The 23088-nt window shown below is 44.2% G+C and overlaps 1 protein-coding gene across 1 annotated transcript in view; it reads right to left on the bottom strand.

The window, feature by feature from the left end:
- The window catches only part of WWC2 (WW and C2 domain containing 2), a 203407-nt gene that overhangs the window by 59672 nt on the left and 120647 nt on the right, over nt 1-23088 (bottom strand). The window contains exons 5-9 of the mRNA XM_080797731.1: nt 16323-16402; nt 11537-11666; nt 8721-8867; nt 7607-7680; nt 3961-4203 (exon numbers count right to left, since the gene is read on the bottom strand). Coding sequence (XP_080653857.1) covers nt 3961-4203; nt 7607-7680; nt 8721-8867; nt 11537-11666; nt 16323-16402 — 674 coding nt within the window. The remainder of the gene's footprint in view (nt 1-3960; nt 4204-7606; nt 7681-8720; nt 8868-11536; nt 11667-16322; nt 16403-23088) is intronic.

Here is a 23088-nt window from a genome sequence, read left to right as displayed (position 1 = left end):
GAAAGCACCAGTTCTTTCTGCGGGGCTGCCTGAAGAGCCCGGGGCCCCTCCCGGCATCCCCTCAGGGCCGGTGGTCGGTGTTTCCAGATGACACCTGCCTCGGGAAAAGCACACTGAAGGCACTCGGCAGCCCTTCCAGTGGGGCGGCCGTCTTCGATGGGGCGCCCCACTCCCATCTCTGATGGGATCACGGAAGCCGCCAGTCTTCCCCAGATTCTGGGTCTTTGTAGGAAGCATCCTGCCCCCACCAGCGTCCCCCTGACCAGGGTTACAAGAAACTACTGATATCAGCCCCTTGGAGAGGGTGCGTCCCTGTCTCTCCAAGCCCTTCTCCACGGTGAGAAAGGATCTTCTCAACCTGGCCCCTAGAAGATTCTTTCCCTCCTGGTCCTACTGATCCACACTATCCATTCATCTGCGCTTTGCAAGACAAGGGAAGCGTCTTCACACTGTCCTCTCTCTGCCCTTGTGCCCGAGAGAAGCACCTGCCCGGTCTCTCCTGATGAAGACCACCCAGAACTTTCCACCTACGGAAAATCTCATGGCATCTATAGAAGTAAGAAGTACCTTTTCCATTAAAAAAAAATGACACTCATACCCCCAACCTACTTGCTTTAAAATTTTTTCAGAACCAGAGACAGAAACATTCACATAATTAAGAAACAATTAAGACATGCTGGCAAGACGACAAAGCTCTCAAGCAAGAGAATATGGAGCTGTGAGAATATGAATCTGAGAAAATACGGAGCAACGTTACGATCTTATCAGCGACAGTGTTCTGCAGCACAGAGGTTTCGGAATTTCAACAGCTGTATGGCAAGGACACGGAAGATGTGTGAAAAGTCCCACACAGCAGATATTTTTAATTTGAGAGGGACTCATGCTTGCTGGTGGTCCCTCATGGTGAGCATCTCCCTCTCCCCGAAGTGCTATGACCCATGGTGGGGGGGTTCATCACCGCATTTGAGCACTCGGCCCGGGTGCAGGGCAGTGTTGGCGGCACACACGGCTGGGAGCCTCCGGGGTCAGGTGAGCTTGGCCCTGCAGAGACCACCTCGAAGCACTGACTCAGACTCTTGCCCAAGGCCACCCCTGGAATCAAGAGAAGCCCACCACATCAATGCAAATGGGACCCATTTGGGGGATGCAGAAGTGCTCTGTCTGGCAGCTGGGTAGGAGCCAAGAGGAAATGTAAGGATTTAGAACCGGCAAAGCACGATTTGTTTTACGATGAAACAAGGTTTTACACAGTGAATCGTATTTCCCAGAAGCCTCTCCTGACACCACCTGCTTTAGCCCAAGGACGCAGGCTGTGTACAGAGGCACTCTCTTGTCTTCTGAGCACCCCATTTCAGTTCAGTAGTAACAATAAAGGGAAAAGAAATATTGTATGTGCACGAGGGGCGAGGAAATAATGATCAAGAAAAGGTGAGAGAGTATGTGGGGGGGAGGGGGGCGGGGGGCAAAGTAAAACCACTGACAATAGCCATCTAGCCCAAAGCCACACCATCCGTGTGTTCCCGGCAAATACAGGACACGGTGCTCCCTTCGGCCAGTGGCTCTGGTCTTCTGGACACATGAGATGCTGGGCCGTCTTGCATCCACGGAGAGCATCGAGAAAACGCCAAGTTGCTCAAGCAAGAAAGCATTTGTCCCCTCAAGCTTATACGACAACATAATGACAGGATTTGGCTTCCGGCCACCAACACGTGACAGATATAAAACACAACTATACACATGTCCCTTTTTGTCAACAGCCTATTGTGGGAGACAGGGCCATGCAGGTATCGGAAGTTAGAGGGACTTTCAAACTGCTTCCTTACTCCCCATCTGACACAAACCTGTGTCTGGATCTCACTATGCATACAATTATTTTATGTAAGTATTTCACTGCTCCTCTTCCCGAAGGGCTCAAACGCACTTTTTCTGCTGGAATTTGGACAGTTATTACATGTACTATGCACAAGCCAAGGTATAAAAGCCAGAACCTAGGCACTTAGGAACAAACTGTATTTTTAATGTTACTTCACCAGCCATTTTCAAAGCTCTAGCCCTAATAAAAAAGACGGACAGGACATCACACCCATAAAACCTGGTTAAAACGAACACACACGGGGCGTGTGGGTGGCTCAGTCGGTTAAAGCCTCTGCCTTCAGCTCAGGTCATGATCCCAGGGTCCTGGGATGGAGCCCCGCATCGGGGTTCTCTGCTCAGCAGGAAGCCTGCTTCCCCCTCTCTCTCTGCCTGCTTCTCTGCCTACTTGTGATCTCTGTCTGTCAAATAAATAAATAAAATCTTTAAAAAAACAAAACAAGGGGCGGCTGGGTGGCTCAGTGGGTTAAAGCCTCTGCCTTCGGTTCAGGTCATGATCTCAGGGTCCTGGGATCAAGCCCCGCTTTGGACTCTCTGCTCAGCAGGGAGCCCGCTTCCTCCTCTCTCTCTGCCTGCTTGTGATCTCTGTCAAATAAATAAATAAAATCTTTAAAAAAAAAAAACAAAAACAAAAAACCAAACACACACTTGTCTTCCCACTCCCGGAACAAATCTAAAGGCTGCTTCCAGGCCCTTCCCAGGTTCACACACCACAGAGAACAGGGAGAGGCGCTCAGCGCGTTCCGCACGTCTGATGGGAACACTTAGTGTGGCCCTGGACGCTAATGCCCTTGCTGCTTCGTACGCGGGCCACACAAAAGCTACTCGTTTCGTCGTATTTACTGGCGATTAGCAAACTTTCATCCTACAAACTGAAGATCTATAATCCCAGACAGGACATCGAGGTAACTCAGGAAAGCAACAGAATTCTGCCCTCTCTCCCTTACTTTTTGTTCCTCTGGTCTCTGTGGGGTGGATCGTCCCCCCGCCAGCCTCGCTCACGCCTGCTACGAGGGTGAGCCTTCAGTCGGCACCACTAGGAAAGACCAGCAGCGTCCGAGGTCTTTCCTCCTACCGTTCCCCACCCCGCACTTCAGCGATTCTGATATCATGTCGACACACAGCCCTCCACATTCACAGAGGACATGGAATTGGAAGGCAAGAAGCCAAGAAGTTTAAAAAAAGCAAAAAATCAACTGGATCATGGGTGGGGGTTTTAAACTTACTTCCGGGTCACCTGAAATTATACGGATGTGACCTTCCTTCCTGTCCTCCTGGGACAGGCAGTGCACCTGGATTGCTGGCCTACAGAACAGAAGGCTGTGCGGGGGTCCGAGGGGCCGCACGGGCTGTGGCTGGAACAGGGGTGGGGCCATACCCGCCAGTGAGGCCGGGACCTGGGGCCCCCTCGCCCATGCCTCGGCAGCCAATACCCACGTGTTCCCCTGCCTGACCCTGCAGCTGATCCGCTTACAGAACCGGATTTTCTCAGATTCCGTGATCCTTTCACACCTTCCCCGGGAAAGATCAGAAAACCACGACGGGTGTTTCCCTTTACATTTTCACCTGCTTCGCAGGAGGGGCTCAACTGACAAGCGCAATCCCAGTGAACATTCTGTGACCTGTTAAGATATCAAAGGGAGCAAGCTGTCTTTCCCTTGTGAAACGAAAAGCAATAAACTTTTGCATTCTTGTGAGTCATAAACCCCAGAGTAGGAAGCTGCCACCACTGTAACAGTCCAGATAATGTTTCTTATCAGAATGCGATAGTTTATAGCCATTGTTATCAGACTCGGTCAGCGATGGACTGCATTCCTGGTTTTATGTCAACATTCCTTACTTGTTCAACATCTGTCACGGGCATTTTCGTGTTCCTAACCGACAGAAGAACTGGGACCGCAGCCCCGGCCAGGGGGGCGGGGGGGCCTTACTGCCCTACGGAGAGAAAGTCCCTTGGGGTTGGGGCTCTATCCACCGAGAAGAGATGCGATGGAGGTTTCCAAAGACCCGGGGCACTGGGCATCCAGGCCCAGCCCAGGTGCGCGCACACGGTCTGCCACGTCCTTGTCCCCAGGGAGGAACACAAACCTCTCGGCCAGGGCTCGGCTCGGGGGACCCCTCACGGACAGCAGCTCCTCCTCCAGCCGCTGCCTCTCGGCCTCCAGGCGCTCCAGCTCGTCGCGGGAGCGCTTCTGCGGGGTGACGAATTGCAGCTCCTTCAGAAGCTCCTCCTTCTCATTGATCAGCATCAGCTTCTCCTTCTCGATGTCCAGCGCCCCGGGCCACGTCTCGCTGTCCAGTTTCGACAATTCAATTTTTAAGTTGGCCATACTAAAAATAAAGTGGTGAGAGAGGGGGGGCGCAGGCTTAGAACTCTCCAGAAAGGGAGAGCACAAAGCAGGCTAAGTTGGGGTGGGGGGGCTGGAGGCTTGCTGTCCTGACTTTCCACGGAGGCCGGGGAAAAAGGAGCAACCCCGTCCGTCCTCCAGGCCCTGGGCCTCACTCGACACCTGGCTCTCGTCGGCTGCCTTTTCCTCACCTCTCCGACATCTGCAAGCACCGGCCTATCTGAGAAAAGAGTGAAGGTCAACGTACACTGAAGCTTAAAAGACAGGGAGCTCTGGGAGCTGCGGGTGCCACCCCGATGTGTGACCACCTGTGCAGGGTGACAGGAGGGACACCTGGAGGGCTTCCGTTAAAAAAAAAAATGAAGGTAAATGCTGTCTGAAGGGACATTACTATAGATCTTTGTTCCTCTGGGTAAAGAAGCTGTCCCCCAGTAAAACCGTAGTCCCGGGGTCGGATGGGCAGCAACTGGGATATCAGCCAGACAGGGAAGGATGAGGGGAGACGAGACAGCAGTGGCTTGGCCAGTGTTAAACCAAGTCAATCCAGCAGGTTCCACGCGGCCAAGGAAAAGGGAGTAGCCCTGCCCTCCCCGGCCTCCTCCACCCGAACCCTCCTTCAGCGAGCTGTGCGGTGTGAAATCAGTGTCTACACTGCTTACTGAGTGCTCACTGACCAGCCCTGTAGACGTGACTGCACGGACCGGGGCGTCTTCCGTCCGGCACTCGGTGTACCCTCCCCAGCGTGGACGGGCAGCTAAGGCAGCCCCAGCGGAGTGATGGCCGGTGCTGGAGCGCGGGGGACAGGGATGGGAGGAGGAGAAGGAAAATCCAGCGGAGGCGAACATCACCGGCTTTGTAGTTTTGCCTGACCTCCGATTACACCATGCCTCAAGCTAAGCGGTCAAGTTAGCTTCTGACACAACGAGAACGTTCTGACGCCCCCGAGACCAACCGACTTGCTCTGGGGGCACCGTGAGGACTATCGGGAGGGTTCACAAGGCAAATCATGAACACAGCTGATGTTGGCACAGGGAATCTAGATGCCTACATAGAAAAAAAAAAAAAAGTTGAATGATCCCTGCGGATACTGTTACAGCACATACTAGAATACGAAAAACAGAGAGAGGGCATTTTATTTTCCTTTTTACTGGAAGAAGTTGTAGAAGGGAGGAAAAAAGGTAAGCAAAATAATGTCATCAGGACAAAGATGGAAGTATATCTACGTTCTTGCGCCATAGTTTCTTGTTTGAGTTAAAGAAAAAAGACCATCCTCTCTCACCAGCACTGCGCGTACAACGTGCTTCTGATGTCCACCCCACAGCCCGCTCTCATGGCAGAGGTAACATCAGCCGTTCTTCAGCCAGAACCACAAAACTACACACAACTGTCTCAATGTGCCAGAAAATTAATCATCAAAATGCTAAATAAGCATAATATTATTAGCTTCGTTAAGCACATGAAACGGAGGCTGGAGGAGAAAACAAGTTTCAGGGAAACACAGCCCACCTCTTAGAATTGAGGAAGAAGAGCCTTTGCAACATATGCATAAACGCTTGAGGTTTCCCTTCTCATCAGCACTGCCAGTAACTTTAAATAAAACCCCAAATGAGAACGGGACAGCAAAGCAACCAAATGGGAAAGAACCCACGTCTTGAGTTTTGATGCGACTGGATTAAGAACTGAACCGGGAGCGACAACACAATGAAGCAAAGAGAGGCATCTATTACTTGTGGGATCGGGCGTTAGGTGGGTCTTGGGTTTTATTCGGAAAGGGTACACCAGATCTGGGGACCAAAATATGATGAAGATTTCCAGGTGCACCTAGGAAGAGAAACGCTGTGTAAGCTCCAGATGGAAAAAGCTGTTCGTAGCCAGACGAATGCAAAAGCTCCAGCTGGTCCAAGGGAGGTCAAGTTGAGCCCCAAAGAACAAAGAACCCAGGGGCAAAAGGCCTGGTTCTCCAAAATTAATCGAGTTCTGGCCATTCTCCTTCAAAATGCCAGACAGAGATGCTGGGCTTTGTTTACAGCAGAACCCAGGAGCTGTGGCTGCCGCTGGGTTGGTATGCTCACAGACAGAGGGCCACAAACAGTACCCACCAGAGGTTTCCACATCACTGGGCTACAAAACCACAAGGAATCCTCAGTCCTTGATGGTGGGCAAGGCATTAGCTAGGGCTCTGAGAAGCAGCCAATAAAGTATACACAATTCTTGCATAATCTACCCAGGAAAACTTACAGGCATTGAAATTAGCTGAGTGAAATGCTGTTCAGAGAAACCAAGTGACTTGCTCAAGCACACGTGGTTAGTAATTTGTAGAACAAAGCTTATGGGTTTTGTTCTTTTCTTCAGTCATCAAAGAACCAAGTAATATTAGTAAGAGAGGCTACAAAGAGGCAAATATCATATTTAGGCAAATCAAATAATTGCTTTGTTAAAGCCAGATAACCTCCAAGAACTTCTGCTAATTACTTTTAAATAATCCGCATCACCAAGGACAATGGATAATACTTCATTATCTATCTGATGGTCCTGTGATAGCGAACTGTGACCTTCTAGCAGGTTCTCAGCTGAGCCTTCCATGTTCTCAAGGAGGAACATGGTAACCCTCCCTGTCGCCTAAAGGGTGGTAATACAGTTTTTTTCCCTAAATAATAAATCATTTTTTTCTTCCTAAATAATAAATCAAAGCATTTTTAAACTCTAAAAAGGAAAATAATGAAATCAAATAGAATAGCATGACCCTCTCCCCCAAAATGAGCAAGGTGTCCGTATTATGAAAAGGAGTTGAGCCTGTCTGCTAGGCGAGGAGGGAGAAGTCTCCTGAGCCTTCCCCAAGCAGAGTTAGTTACAAGGTGAGGAGAAGAAAGCACAGGGTTCCAAGGGTCTAGAGGATAAACGAGGGAAACAGGAATCTCTCCCCCTTTGCCCTGAAGTCAGTTGCCAGAACAGATTCAAGGACATTGGCGGGAACTCCTCCCTCAAAGCAAAGGAATTACAGCTATTTACCTAGAGGTCCTCGGCCAGGGTCGAGTCCTGTACCCGAGCCACTGTGCCACGATTCTACCTGAGAAACCGATCTTCCCACTTCTGCTTGTGAGTAAGTACTGGACAAGCTCTAAGCTTCTTTCTTCCAGAAAAGAAGGGGCAATGTCATGCACACGCTTCTCACTAATTCTCCCTGTCCTTCGGCTGTGGGGGGAGGCAGCGAGCAGCGAGGGCGGTCTGCAACCCTTACATCTAAAAACCCTCAAGAGTAATCCTGGTAAGAAGGCACTGGGGAACACCCAGCAGATGTCACTGTAGGAATAAAGATTAATTCTGGGAAAGAAAACACTGTATGTGCCCGCTGACCACTGAACACGGAAGAGCTTCCCTTTTGTTACCTTCTTTTGGCTTCTTCATACTGTAGGCTCAGCCTGACCTTTTCAGCTAAATTTGATCTACTTCTCACTCCGATCTGGTAAATAAACAAAAGGGAAAAAAAGTCAATTAACTCTGCTAATGAATGAAGGTAAACTGCTTTTGTTTCTAGGAGGCACAAGTAATTGGAAAACTAAAGAAGATGGTCTTGAAATTGGGAACACCAGTTTTAAAAGGCACTTACTTTCCAGTCTCAGTAGGGGCAAAACATTTCTTTTTAATTCAAGCTTGTCTCTTTTTCAAAGACCCTTTGAACATCATTTTCTCCACACATTCAATTCAAGATAAAAAGTATTATGTCAATGTTTCTGGTTATCTCAGAGTTTACGAAGGGTGTACAGGTCAATAAAATTTATGAACTGAAACGAATTTCCTTGCCTCCGTGAGCTCAAATTCCATCATCTAGCTTCTAAATGCAAAAACCATAAACTAAATAACTTCAAAAACTCATTTTTCAAACAGGTAAGTCTTACTGTTGATCTCTACCTGTTTCATTTTCATAGTAGAGAATTCAAGGAAGTAAAAGAGAACACAAAAATAACAGCGCACGAACTAGAAAAGTAACTATCTGCTGAATGGCCTCCCGAAGAGAATGCAAAAACAGTTAACAGGAATCAAGCCATGGCAAGTATTTTCAAATCCTGGGCATAAACCACAATTTAAAGTTTTAATATAAATAACCTCTGATCTACAAAAAAAATTTTTAAGGCGAATTTTTTGTTTGTTTCTCATTAGCCTCAATGTTTAATTGAGATCTAAATTTTGAAGACCTTAAATGTAATAGGAAAAACTTAAATTCTCATGCATCTCTACCCTTTCAACAACATCTCCGAATAAATACAGTCTGAGAAAATTTGAACCAAGCCGTTCACATGGACAGATCCTGATATGCTTGGCACCCAGACAGAAAAGGTAAGACTCCGAGTTTTTAAAGGCAATCTAGGAGGCGGAAATATTGAATCCGCACAGCTGCAAGGCAAACCACCTCGCTAGCTCCTGTCCCACTTGCCATCCATCCTGTAATTCGGGCTCGTCAAAGACAGTGCTAGGGCCAACGCTTCCACACGGATAACTTACGTCTCCAGAAATGCTTGTCTGGGACCCAGCGTCAAGGGTCTGTCTGGAGAGGGATAAATGCGAGTTCACGGGACTGGACCTCAGGTCTGGCTCGGATATGCCAATGCTCTGATCCAAGAGGAACCGCTCCTGCAGCTTAGCCAGACTCTGTTCAGGAAACACAAAGTCCGACCTAGAGCTTAACACTTAAGACGCAGAACCTCACCAGTGGGTCAACTCGAATCGAGAGACGCAATCTCGATAGAAAAAAACAACTTGATTATAACAGGTACTTATCACTTTAAATTATTGAATAAATAAGATGAGACCATCATTTTGCACAAAAACATGAGTGACTCTGGAAGTATGTGAGATAATCATAAACAGGTTACCTTACCTTCTCCAAGACAGCCTGGGAATTATTCCTGCTGTGCGTAATGGCATCTTGATACATGATACATGCATTTCTTGTTTTTAAAATTTCACTGAAAAGAGCTCTATTTTAAAAAGACTCATTTTCACTTCTCATTTCATACAGCAGGAATTATGGAGACACGGACTACCTACAATGCAATCTCATTGCAGATACAGCAAGAAAACTTCCTCTGCATCAGACTCCTGGAATGATGCCTTTCGCACATCTGGATGGAACCCAAGGGATTATGGGCTCCCACTACCGTCAGAGATGAGGAGACTGAGGGCCATGAGTCCCGGTCCTGGCGGCTGATCCAAGCTTGCTGTTACACCCACACTTAGTAAACTGAGCTTACTTTAATGAGAGGACATGAGCAAGGGACAGTGTTAAGAAGGAGAAAAATCTTAGCTATGCTGCTACCAACCCAGATTCCCCCCTCATAAAACACTAATAAAAATGGTAAGAAACTCATTGTTACTAACTTTAAGAAAAGCCAGGATTTAATCCTGACATTTACAATTCTTATAATAAAAAATGAGAAATGTCCCCCCAAATTAGAAATTTCAGAGATCTGATATGTGCTTTTTACCTAAACTTCTTTATTTTCTTTCAGAGGAGTATTTAGGCAAAATGCTTGTACAAGAGGCATAAAACTCAAGCAGTCCCATCAAATAATATACTACAGAAAAGACCAAAGAAACCTCTTAGTGACTCTGGGCAAGTCTTTTCTTTCATCAGTACAGTGAAAAGACGAGTATTTTTTTAATCTGTGTTGACCATGCTCCTCATCAATTTAGTAGGTCAGGACTAGTATGTTTGTTGATGAAAAAAGAAGAGACTAGAAAATCAATTCAGACCACGTTGCTAGTATTAAGAGTATTAAGAAATAAGTATTAAGAAATACGATGTGTGGGGGTGCCTGGGTGGCTCAGTCGTTAAGCGTCTGTCTTCGGCTCCAGTCATGATTCCAGGGTCCTGGGATCAAGCCCCATATTGCGCTCCCTGCTCAGCGGGGAGCCTGCTTCTCCCTTTCCCTCTCCCCCTGCTTGTGTTCCCTTTCTCGCTGTGTCTCTGTCAAATAAATAAATAAAATCTTAAAAAAAAAAAAAAAAAAGAAATATGGCGTGTGGGTGTGGGTGTGTCCCAACATAAAGACACTGGTGTGTGACTGGGTTGTCATTAGACTATATCTCTTACAGTAGTTCATGGTCAAAGAGCTCCAAAAGTCACAGAAGCTCCCACTTAATGTCCCTCTCAGCTCTAATGCTGACTGCCTTACCTACTAATTAATTGTTTTTTATACTTTAGGTAATTGAAAAGGAATCTAATCTTTTAATTTAATCTGGTCTGTGTATAAATCCAAATTTCTTCTTTATGGGAACAATCAAAGATAACCTCCAATTGCTGAATTATAAAGTTCCAATGTAAATTTGCTCAAGTTCTCAACTTTTTCCAAAGGACCTGTGATGTGCATTTTAGGAATTACTCACTTAATCACCAGGATCATTGTGGAACAAAACAAAAATATATCCAAATAAATTTTTTCCATGTTTCATATATATATTTAAAACCACACACGCTAGAAGCAAGGCTGCCTAGGTTTAAACCACAGTCCTACCACTTCTAAGCTGTGTGACTTGAAGTTACTTTTTTTGTGTGCTGCAATTTCCTGTCTGTAGGTAAGGATAATAATACGAGCCCATCTCCAGGGTTGCCGTCAGAATTAAAGGCACACTTTCATGCGAGGCAGGGAGAAGATGACCCAACACACAGTCAGTGCTCAGAAGGATTTGCTATTAATACTATCATCTTTTCTATTTGATATCTTCTTGCAAGTTATTTCAAAATTCCCCCAAGGCAAAATTATAGGTGTTTAAGAATATGTACCTATGTTCAGTTAACATTTTGAAAACTGACATCAAGTAGTTGACTACAGTATTTAAAAGTAGCATTTCCATGAAAAATGCGAACATTGTCACTGGCTCTAACATTTTTCCTAAAACACAGACTAAATCCTTACTCAGAGCTCCAAATATCTGAAATACAAAGAATTCTCAGGCCTTGTGATAAGTATGGGATGGAGGGAAGGTTAAGAAGAGGAAGAGACACCACTCTTCAGAAAAAAGGAAAAAAAAAACAACCTGACTATACTTACTGAAAATAGGTATTTAAAATGCAGGATACTGATCACTGAGTGGTTGTTTCTTTTGCACACAAGGCTGGATCAGCATATAGGAACCTAGGAACCCACCAATTTACCTCCAGCACCACCTGCGGCTTCAGTGCCTAGGCCAAAGTCTGTCTGAATGAGGCAGCATGAACAAGGGCCATCCAGACTCTGATGGAGAACGTCTGCCTCAAGGAGAGCTTCTGGGGCCCCAGAGGGTAGGTGTCTGAATTAACAAAGTGTTTCACAACATACCTGCATCAGATCTTGCTTTTCTTTTTCTCCTGAGCTAATAGCCTTTCTGATAGATTTCAGTTCAGTTAGAATGGCTTTGGCTTCACTAAGTTCATAGCCACTCTGGCCTCCGGACATTTTTTTATCTATTCTGTTGCGGAAAAAAAAGAGAAGAGAAAAAAAGTCAAAGAGGGTTGACAGAGTACAAGTTAAGCGAACAGTCTAGGAACGGGTTTTCGGGTCGTCGCTGCTGGCTCACGATTCTGCTACTTGCCTCCCACATACCAGGATCATGCTCTGGAGCGGATTGTTCCTCCTGCTTTCTCTTCCAGCCACTTCTAGCACTTTCCCACCACCCACCTCATGCCCCGTCCGTTTCTCATCATTTTCAGGCTCAGTCATTTTGTCTTCAATTGTTTTGGGTGACCCCACCAAGGGCCAACCTCCTAAGCCCGACCTCCACCCTGAGGAGGGTTAAGGCCTTGGAGAAAGGATCTAGCAGGACAGAAGTGCCAATAAACTGGAAAGCTACAGGAAGTATGGGATTCCTCCCAGTTGCCTAATTTTATATAAGCCGTAATGTCTGTGCCAAACCAAGCACAGTGCCTACAGGCTGGCGGGCCTTTCCACAGCGCCAGTGATTATTATTTATACTAGTGCGTATCCTACAATATTTGGATCGTGTGGTTAGTTTCTTCTTTTAAAATATATGAAAAGTACTTGTTCTGCTTTTATGACTGTTAGGAGTCGAGATAAAACTGCTTGTCTTGTTGACGAGTTCAAATCTAGGAATAAGGCAGAAGGCAGACGTGTTCATCTGACAACTAATGTTGAATAAAAAGCTCTTCAAGGAGTTCATTTATCGTGTCCCCCAGATCTGCTCATCAAATGTCCTTACAGTTCTCATGGCACCCTACGTCTGAGGATTTCAAGTCCAATTCTTTGTGCATAGAAGGACCCAACCGAATTACCTAGGTTTGTTTTTTTTTTTTTTTTTTTTTTAATGGTTTAACAGTGTCCTCATTCTCACTCTCTTGGTTCTCTCCGATCACCGATGCTGTCCAGGATTCATTCTGAATACAACTTGGAGTTCCCCTGAAGAGCATATGGCTACGCCTCTGCCCCAACAGCCAATGACTCTCATTCTTGGACATAGTCTTAGTCTTATCCACAGAAATATGGCACCTATTATGCCATGGAGAACTGGCTCTGAGCTCATGTTGTTTAAAACATTCGATGATTTGTATTTATTTCTATGATCTGAAAACAAAAACAAAAACAAAAACTACCACCAGCAATGCCATCTTACTCACTCTTCCAAAGTTTACTCAAGCAAGTACAGTTGGCAGATAATGTATTTCCCCATGTACTATTTTAGAAAGTATTTTGTTGTTGCCAAAGTCTTAGCCTAAGAAAATAAAAGGAATTTCATCAAAAGGTTATTTGATAATAAAAGTAAGTACAACTAATGAAGTCAGTGAATTAAACAGTGGTGAGCACAGCCAGTGTTTAGGGCTGGAAGGGACCCTAGAGATCTACTCATCACGCTTCCTCTAAGTGAAAAAGCAAGACCAGAAGATTTAGGCAACTTTAGCCCCTAAACTGCATAAACACTTCGTCAGTAGGGGGGACAGTCCTCAAAATGACATATTCAGGCTCAGGGCTCTTATGCCATTACACTTCGAATATTTGATAAGAAGCACAGGTAGTACTTCAAATATTCATTAATTCCATTTATTTGGGAAGGGATTTATCAGTGAAATTGTTGACTCACTTAAGTATTATGTCTACTCACCTAGTTGAGGCAAAAGTCTTATTTTAATTAAAAAAAAAAATCTGTGAGATTTCATGAAACAGCTATGAGCACAAGACTCTCGGACTGTGTCAAAGTGAATTTCTAAAGCCCAAATGATTTCTTCCTATTTGTGTAAAACCTTCGGAATCTGAGAGTTAAAACAAATCTTTAAGTCAGAAATCAACTTTAGCACTTAAAAACAAAGGCAGGACTACTTCAAGACTGCTCATTTTCATTTCAGAGAGCTTTAAAACTAGATTAAAATGTCCTGGCTAACCACTGCTCAGTCTGGGGCTAACCAAAAACAAGGACAAGTCAGGTCAACTCAGCACCTGCCCCCACGTCGTCCCACCCCCACCGGGGAGCCCTCCGGTCTTTCTCTCAGACTCCTTTGGGCCTCCCCTGAGCACCTCTGTTTTCCTCTAACTAGTGTTTTTCCCTTTAGCTCCACGTTTCTCCTTTTCTCCTCAATTCTACATCTTCCACATTTTCTCTCTTTTTTGACCCTGACCATAAGATAAAGTCAAACAAAATATTAGCATTATTTGCTGATTTTTAAAACAAAGTACTGTGTTTTTCTGTTTTTAATTTGAGAAATACAATTTTATATTCTTCCCTAAAAAAATTTTTTTTAAAGTTTTTTTTTTGTGGGGGGGGTTCTGAGTACTGTATTATTAATTTCCTCTATATCTTAGTCTCTTCCAAAAGAGAGGAGATTCCCATTTGCATGCCTTCCCTGGAGAATATATGCCCCACCCCGAGCCAGATTTTCACAGGCCAGGTATACACTTTTGGCTGGCTGAGTGTTTCACTTCCCATTTTCCACTTTTGAGTGAATGCCGAAGGTGACAAAGCAGAAACATCTTGGTCATATCTGTCTACATATACGCTATGCTACGGTCTAGGCCAAAGTCAACTCTGGAACCACAGGCAGAAATGAATAATGCGGAGAATAAAACTCCGTTCATTCATCCAGAATAAACTCTTCTACTCAGTAAAATGAAAGCTGGAGTTCAAATTACATTATAGCTCCAGATTTGGCAAAAATAGCCCATCCCATTGCGAATAAATGAAAAGTTACAAAAGCCTGCAGTAGGATTCTATTTAAATCCTTTCAGAAATATATTTTCTGTCAAAACCCCAAGGAAAAGTCCCTTTATAGTATCAGGAATGTGGTTTCTTGAAAAGTATGGTCTCTGGGTTCAATCAATTACTAGGCAATGTTCTCGCAGTATGGTGGTTAACATTTGAATGAAAACAGCTTTATTTTGTCTATAGTTAGGATCAACAGGAGAGGTCTCTGATGTTAGATATCATATCTTTCCGCTCTCGGTTCAAGGGATTAGAATCATTGCAAGAGAATGCCTGAATTTCTACAACAAATGTCTATTGTTTTCTTGTGGAATGTTATTGACAGATTCTTAAACATGCCTTGGATTCCTATAAAAATGGCTTGCAAGCAAACTGCTTTAAAACAATACAGCATTGTTATATCAATATAACAAAACAGCAAGTTTGGCTAACCTTTAATCCCGGGTGGTGACATGAGTTACAATTTCATGTGCCTTAAAAATGTTTACCGTGGAGCTAAACATTTCGTAGGGCTCTTCAGAGTTTGCTTTCTCTCTCCATTCCCACCACAAAGCCCTCCTTTATGTGACATGCAATTACCAAGTATCACACTGATGTCATTCTAGGTCTGCTCAGTTCTTCAGGGGGGCTCTGAAGCCGGCTGAGGTTCTTAGAACACAGCCAGACCCGAGAACGACCTACGGAATCGCTCAAAGTATATACCTAGACGGAGACCAGAAACAGGTATTTTTTTAAAAAGCTCCTCAGAGGATTCTAATATGCAGTCAGGTCTGAGAAGCACTAGGACAGGAGCATCTGAAAGAATAAAATGCTGCTGATTACATGAGGTGAGCGGCAAAAAAAGAAGACTGAGCCCTAAGAGCCTTGTCTGAAATCAGCCATGTGACGCTGGTCAAGAGTCGGGACTGGTGTCCGGAGCCGTAACCCGTCGTGCAAACACACAGAGCAGCCAGCTTATGTCTGTCTGGCCAACAAACACGGGGTCTTGAAAAGGGATAATGCCCTGCCGCCTTGGACTGCCGCAGAGGAGATGGGGGAACGCACAGGCCATCGGGAATGCTCTATAAACACTGCCCCACAGCTGGCACGGAGCCCCGCGCACAGAGGAGGGAAGTAAAAAAACAACAGAAACCCAGCTGAATGCCTTTTGAGGGATAATGCCTTCCGTCCTCTCTGTGGTCATGCGGCTGGGAAAACCATCAGCTTCTTGCCTCACACCAGAGACCCTGGGGTGGGGGATGCGAGCGTTGGAAAGCCCAGGGAGCCTGTCAGGGTTTAGCGGGGCAGCACCTTGTCAGCTGGGAGAACGGGGGCTTCCGGGGGCTGGGAACAGGGCAGAAGATTCCAGAATCCACTACCCTCTGCCTGACGGTATCTTCCTCAGCCTGGCCCAGTGTAGAGTCAGGCCAGTGGCTCGTGACTTGACTACAGAACTGGAAAGGAGGGAAGGAACTCGGCCAGTGAGGAACCCACTCGAGCTTCCCTGCTGACCCCGATTTGCTCCCTGAGATCAGCCCCGGTTAGGGGGTGCCTGGGGCTGACAAAGAGGCAGAGAGATGCCTCCCACCGAGGGCTCCAGGCAGCGCAGGCTCACGCTGTCCAGCTGCAAGAGCCCAACATGGCGGCGCTGACCTCAACCTGAGAGGCGGCCGGCGGGCGCCCGCACACAACGTGAGGCTTCTCACTGCTTTCTTTGACCCTTGATGATGCATAAAACGTTAGACCTTTTCAAAGTATATAGATTTTTCCAAGGTTTTTGTTGGTTGGTTGACCGTTTTTTTTTGTTTTTTGGTGTAGAGCTCGGAGCTTTTTACTTTATGTTTCTTTGAGACATCTCTTGGGTAGAATGGGTGCTTCTATTTTCTTCCTATGAGTTAGGGGGCTTTGAGCTATTCTCAATTTCAGTATTTTCATACTCACTGTTGCAATGTTTCAAAGCCTTGTTCTTTATACAGCAATTCTTGCTTCATTTGTGAGAGTTCTCTCTTCAGCTTTTTAACCTTTTGTGAGAAATCAAAGTAAATAAGAATGTTTGTAAATAATTAGCAACGCTGTTTTAGAAGATAGTCTAACAGTAAACTATTAAACACGCAGACACAGCCATTAGCTTAACATTTACTCTACTGGCTTCCCCGAACATATTTTCTGTGGAAGGCAGGTTAATTATGTTTAAATTATCAGTGATGTTCATTATCACCTATATCTACCCTCCTGATCGTAGTTAGCAACCTTCCTGCGAGCTGGCGTCATGACTTTCTCCATTCTGTGATAAATAGCTAGGAAGGGGGGAGTCAGAAACCCCAATTTCTGTAACTCCAACAGCGCGTGCTCCTCCTTCCCCGCTTCGCTACGCTCCAGGACCGCCCGCCACCCCTGTTTCTCGAATGTGTCAGAAAATACCCGCTCTGCTCCTGCAACATGCTGTTTCCCCTGGCTGGAAGGCTTTCCCTCGGACCTTCCAGAGCGGACTCCTGGCACTCAGGTCTCCACTCACACGTGGCCTTTTGGAATACGACTTCTCTAACCACCCCAACCATTACTGTTTTATGTCGTGCACGGTACTTCTCAGGAGCTGAAATTTTCTGTGTAGTTGTTTACTGTCTGCCCCGCATGGGAAAGTAAGCTGCATCACACCAGCTGTACCCCGAAGTTCTAGAAGACTACCAGGCACTATGAGGAATAAAAAGGGCAAGGACAAGCACTGTGTGATCAATAAACATCTGTCAATCTGATTTTTATATATATATATATATATTTATATGACAGATATTTATTGATATATATATATATTCTTTTTTTTCCCCTGTTGCCAAATACATTCTTGGCGAAGACAATGCTAAAATGTGATAGGTCAAAAGACTAGCAGAAGCCTGGTTTAGTCACAAACTAAAGGTTTTCGTGGGTGTCAGCAATTTACTTCCGTATTACAGCCTTAAGTTTGAAGCACATTCTGATGGGCAGCACTTCAACGTGCTTTTGAGCTTTTATTTCCTATTTAGTCTATCCATTCCACAAATATTTACTGACTTTCCACTATGTGTCTGTCAGGTCCTGGGTCTCAAGTGTGAATCAAGTAGACATGATCTTTGCCCTCACGGGCCCTCGAGAACAACGGGGGGGAGCCAGACCCTGAGCAAATAATCATCCAACGAAACAAATCTTACCAATTACCGAGGGGGATAGAAAGGAAAGGTTTGGGATACTTCAGGATGAAAAGGGGGGACAGGACCTGATTTGGTGTGAGGAGCTGGACAAAGCCTTTCTGTGGAAAAGGTATTTAAGCAGAGTGGGTCAGTGGGGCTTCACTCGGTAAAAGGAGGTCCTCAAAAGGCAGACCAGACCACAAGCCCTAAACCACGGGGGGAGGAAAATCAAGTTTCTGGGATTTGGGGGCACCTGAGTGGCTCAGTTGGTTAGGCGTCTGTCTTCAGCTCAGGGCGTGATGTCGGGGTCCTGGGATGGAGCCCCTTGTTGGGCTCCCTGCTCAGCAGCGAGTCTGCTTCTCCCTCTCCCTCTGCCTCCCACTCATGCTCCTTCTCTGTAATAAATAAATAAAATCTCTGGGATTTAGAGTATGCTACCATTTGCTGGATTACAGAGGTAGTTTGCAGCACGAAATGCGACTAGAAAAGAAGGCCTTATATAGAGTTTTGAAGCCAGGTGGAAGATTTCTTTCTTTTTTAATTTTAGATTTGACAGAGAGAGAGACAATGAGAGAGGGAACACAAGCAGGGGGAGAGGGAGAGGGAGAAGCAGGCCTCCTGCTCTGCTGAGCAGGCAGGCCGACATGGGGCTCGATCCCAGGACCCCAGGATCATGACCTGGGCCGAAGGCAGATGCTTAACGACTGAGCCAGCCAGGTGCCCCAGATTTCTAAATCTTAAGAACAAGGAGAACTGGGGAGAAATTTTAAAGCATGATCTGCTTTATGATTTTTAAAAGCCACTGTAATGACTATGGTGATTGGACCAGAGGGGCCAAAAGGGGTCATTCCACCTGCACTGCGGGCTGGCCTGCAGGCCGGTCTAGAGAGTAGAGCCAGAGGAGGAATATATTTGGGAGGCAGAGTCAACAGGCCTCGGTGATGGGCTCAAGGTGCAGGGTGCAGGAGAAGATGTGTCAAGGATCACTGCCAGGATTTTGACTTGCCAGGTGGAGGTACACCTGGAGGGTGGGACCAGATCTGGGGGTAAGATCAAGGGTGTTCTTTGAGACATTTACTTCTCTGATACTCAGGAAACTTCAAAGGCCATTGCAATATGGAGGCTTGATGTTCAGAAGTTTCTGGACCAGAGATATAAAACTGAGAGTCACTGACATAAAGATAATATTTTAAATGCATGAGAATATATGAGATCACCTAGACAGTGTGTACTGAAAACAGAAGAGAGTCCAGAACACGCCTCAGATATCCTCATCATTCAGAAATCTACTAGAGGAAGGGACAAAACGCACCGCAAAGCGGCGGCAAGAGAAATCAGAGGGGAAACAGGGCATCCTGGAAAATGACAGCAAGAAGTCAAGAGGGAGAGTAGGCACCACATAGCATAAAGTGACGAGGACAAAAGCTGTGTAGTACTCATGTTCCCACACCTAAGGCACAATACTTGGGTAGTATGGATATTCAATCATTTATCTGTTGATGAATCATCTGTTGAGTTTATCTGAATGTTTAACAGTTTGTGCCCTAAGGCACTTATATTTGATGAAGGAAAAGTAAACACAAATCATGATGTTGCAAGGCCCTCTTTATAACTACAAAGACAGGTATAAACAATGCTACTGGAATCCACAGGCACATGGGAGCACTTCTGGCTGGCCTCAAGGAGGAGGAGCCATCTGAGCTGGATTGTGAAAGTGCTTTAACATTCACGAAGAACAGTGAGCTCGTTTGCAGTGGATCATAAAGACATTTCAGCTGTAGGATTCGATTATTATCACGTCAAAAGAGCCATCAGTAATCAATAGCTCATTCCACACGCACTTCTACTTCTGACAGCACCTCTAAAGAGCTGTTTACCAAAGACTGTAACATTTTTATTTTAAAACAACAACCACATTTAATCCAAAAATCAATAGTAACTCAAATAGCTGGCCTGAAGCCTGTCTTTACCTCTGAAAACACAGTTGATAGAAACAATGGCCATACTGAGCCCACTTAGAACAATTAAATTAAAACAATGAGCGTGTCTCACTGACATAAAATAGCATTCTACTTAAAAATCATTTGGACTATGATGACACATCAATTTAAATTTTTTTCAAAAGTTATCATTTAAAATCTAAAATTAACTTTTGAACTTTCAGGCTCTTGTCTGTTTAAGTGATGGGAGGGAGATTTTATTGTGCATTGAGTGACAATGATGGAGGAAGCTAATCTGAGCTTGCTTTCATTCCACATTATTTATTCTACCTAATGTTGGTTGTAAACTACTGTAAGCAACTGCTTCCTTCTTGGGGAGTCTTCATAGTGGATTACCTGAATAAACCTTACCTCCAAGTATCAGTGTTGCATTTTATGATGCTAACTCTGAAAAAGTCTGATTTCCATTATAATGACAAGTGAAAATGGGTATTATTTCCAATCAAACAGCATTTGCAAATTGTATTGGGTTTCAAGAGTATGGTCTGAACTAGTTCAACAACCTTTCTTCTCCCAGAACCATGTGACATCATTAGCTATTTGAGGATCACTGTTACTACTCTTTAATTCTCCATCCCACCCTCTAATGTAAGCCACAGAATGCAAAAACCAACGTCCTTAGATCGCGGCTAAAGGATTAAGCTAACGCTGGCTTGCAAATTTAGCACAATGTAGACTCAACCAGGAAGCAATAATGACAGCTAAAATTCATGAGGACCTTATGTATTCCCGGCATTGTGCTAAATATAAACGCCTATTTTCAATCCTCACAGCTACTCTATAGATAGTTTTAATTCTTATTTTATAGGTGAGGAATCTCAAACCAAAAAAAGAATAAGGACTGTGCTGACGCTTACACTGTTAACAATCCAGAACCCAGGACAAGGTTTTTAAAACTATAATCATAAAAGTTGTAGTTATTAATGGCATGATAGTACAAACATGTAAGATCAGAGATAAACTAGAATTTTGGAAAATGACCCAAATAAAATCTAAGGCCATTATTTTACCTTAGAAACTTCATTATTCTTACAACCCAACCAAGGTGAACACACGAATAGCCCCACAAACCCTAGAGTTTATGCTTTTTGTCTCCTACATACTCAACTTTCTGCCACAGCAAACCATCTAAATATAGACTTACTTCCAAGGAATCAAATCTCACAACCCAGAGTATCAAATTGGAGGCAAGAGACCCATGGTTTTTGCACATGTCCCGCTTTCTATTCTGACTATACCAAGGCAACTGACATTTTAAATTGATTTTAAAGTTATTTCTGAAAGCCAGGAAGATGCTGTGATTAAATGTGATGAGTCTGAATGGAAATCACGGATCTTCTTCCCATTTCCGACAATCCCGGTGTAATAAGTTTTATTTTAAAAGGAGGAGGAAGAAGATGACAATAAGAGAAAAGTAAATTCCAGAAATCTGTGGACCTTGGAAGGATCACAAGACAGGCAGGTTTCAGAAGTTTGCCCTAAAAGTGAACCCTGCAACATTAGAGCTATAATGAGCAAAATGGCATTTTACTAATGACTACCTTCCCTTTTCACCACTTTCTCTACTGTCTTGCCGATACTGTCGTCTTAGGCAAGCCAACAAAGGGCAACTGTCACCTTGCTCCTTCTAGGAATCTTTCTCCTCACCACCACTTCCACCTCCCTGAAAATCCTTCACCACATCTCATCTCATCTCAATGGTCACCTTTAAAGAAAATGAGAAATCAGCTCCAGATAGTGAAAGGATCAATAATAAAACAACCTTGCACTTTACAAAAGAACAGAAGAAAACAGAACCCCACATGCTGTTGGAACCATTTATTATAACTAATAAATGGATTCTGTCATCAGAAACAAGATGACTGAATACAACGTGTATGTGTGTGTATGTGTGTATACACACATATATGTGTGTATATATATGTATATATATATTTTAAACTCAAACTTTAACAACAATAAGAAGAAAACAAAGCAAAAGCCACTGGAAAAAATTGTAAGAAATAATTATGAAATATACTTCCTGGAGATACACATAATAAATAAAAATACAGAAGATCCTCCGCTAGATGCCCAAAAGTAACTCAAATAAGCCAGTAAATTGCCATATGACCCAACAATTCCACTTACCCAAGAAAATTGAAAACATATGCCCACATAAACTCTTGTGCAGGAATGTTCACATACTCCAGAGTAGCCAAAAAGTGGAAAAAATCCAAATAAACGCCAACTAATAGTGAAGAGATGAAACGTGGTATGTCTGTACAATGGAACATTATTCCGCAATAAAAAGGAATTAAGTGCTGACACCTGCTACCACATGAATGAATCTTAAAAACACTGTGCTAAGTGTAAAAAGCCAATCACAAAGACCACATATTATAGGATTCCATTTATACGAAATGCCCAGAAGGGCAAATCTAGAGACAGAAAATAAATCAGCTGTTGCTTGGGGCTTGCGGGTGGAAAGACGTGTGGGGAATGGGTAGGAACTGCTAATGAGCACAGAGTTCCTTTTGTGGGACACAAAAACTTTCTAAAATTAGATTGTGACCATGGGCATACAACTGTATAAATACAGGTAAATTGTATGGTATTTGAATTATTTCTCAATAAAGCTGTTGAATAAAAAGTACATAAATAAATCGGCAAATGGAAATAGAAAAGGTAGACCATCACATATGTATACGCATACACACATACACACATAAAATAAATCACCTCCTAACAAAGATAAAACTGAAACCCCTGGTATGACTGTATACCAATTAAACTAGCAGAATATAAATATAAATCATCAGAACTTATCAAGTGGCTGCCTCTTTCAGATTAACGTCCCCGGTCTTTATAGTGGTCTACAAGGCTCACGTGTTCTGTCTTCACTCCATTGCCAGGATCAACTCTCTCACCTCTTCTCCCTCCAGGGAAGATCCCAGAACTTCTCTGATATCAGGACCTTCACATCGACACCTTCCCACCTAACTTCTTCACCACCTCTATCAGTTGGTCCTTTTCAAGAATTTCATATACAGCTCACCCCTGAATAATGCAAGGGTTAGGGGAACTGACCCCCTGGACAGCCGAAAATCTGCATTTCTAACTTTTGACTCCCCCCAAAAATAGCCTACCATTGACCAAAAGCCTTACAATAACATGAACAGTCAATCAGCGTATGTTTTGTACAGGTATTATATAACTGTATTTTTACAGTAAAGTAAGCTAGAGAAAAGAAAGTGTTACTTAGATAATCATAAGGAAGATAAAATATTTTTACAGTACCATACTATACTTATAAAAAAAAAATCAATGTATAAGTGAACGGGTAGTTCAAGTCCGTGGTGCTCAAGGGTCAACTGTAAATGGAGGTATGCAATCAGTAGACTTTCAAGGCTAGCTTCTTTTCCTTATCATATTGCTTTTGAAATCGTCTTTTTTGTGAGTATCAGTAGCTTGTTTTCATGGGTAAACCATAAACTGCATTTTGGGGATAAACCACAATTTGTTTATCCATTCATTCACTGATAGACATTAGGTGATTCCCAG

This window comes from Martes martes (assembly GCF_963455335.1).
Source record: "Martes martes genome assembly, chromosome: 2".
Taxonomy (NCBI): domain Eukaryota; kingdom Metazoa; phylum Chordata; class Mammalia; order Carnivora; family Mustelidae; genus Martes; species Martes martes.
Note: the sequence above shows the minus strand (reverse complement) of the source record. Positions and strands in the feature narration are given on the sequence as shown.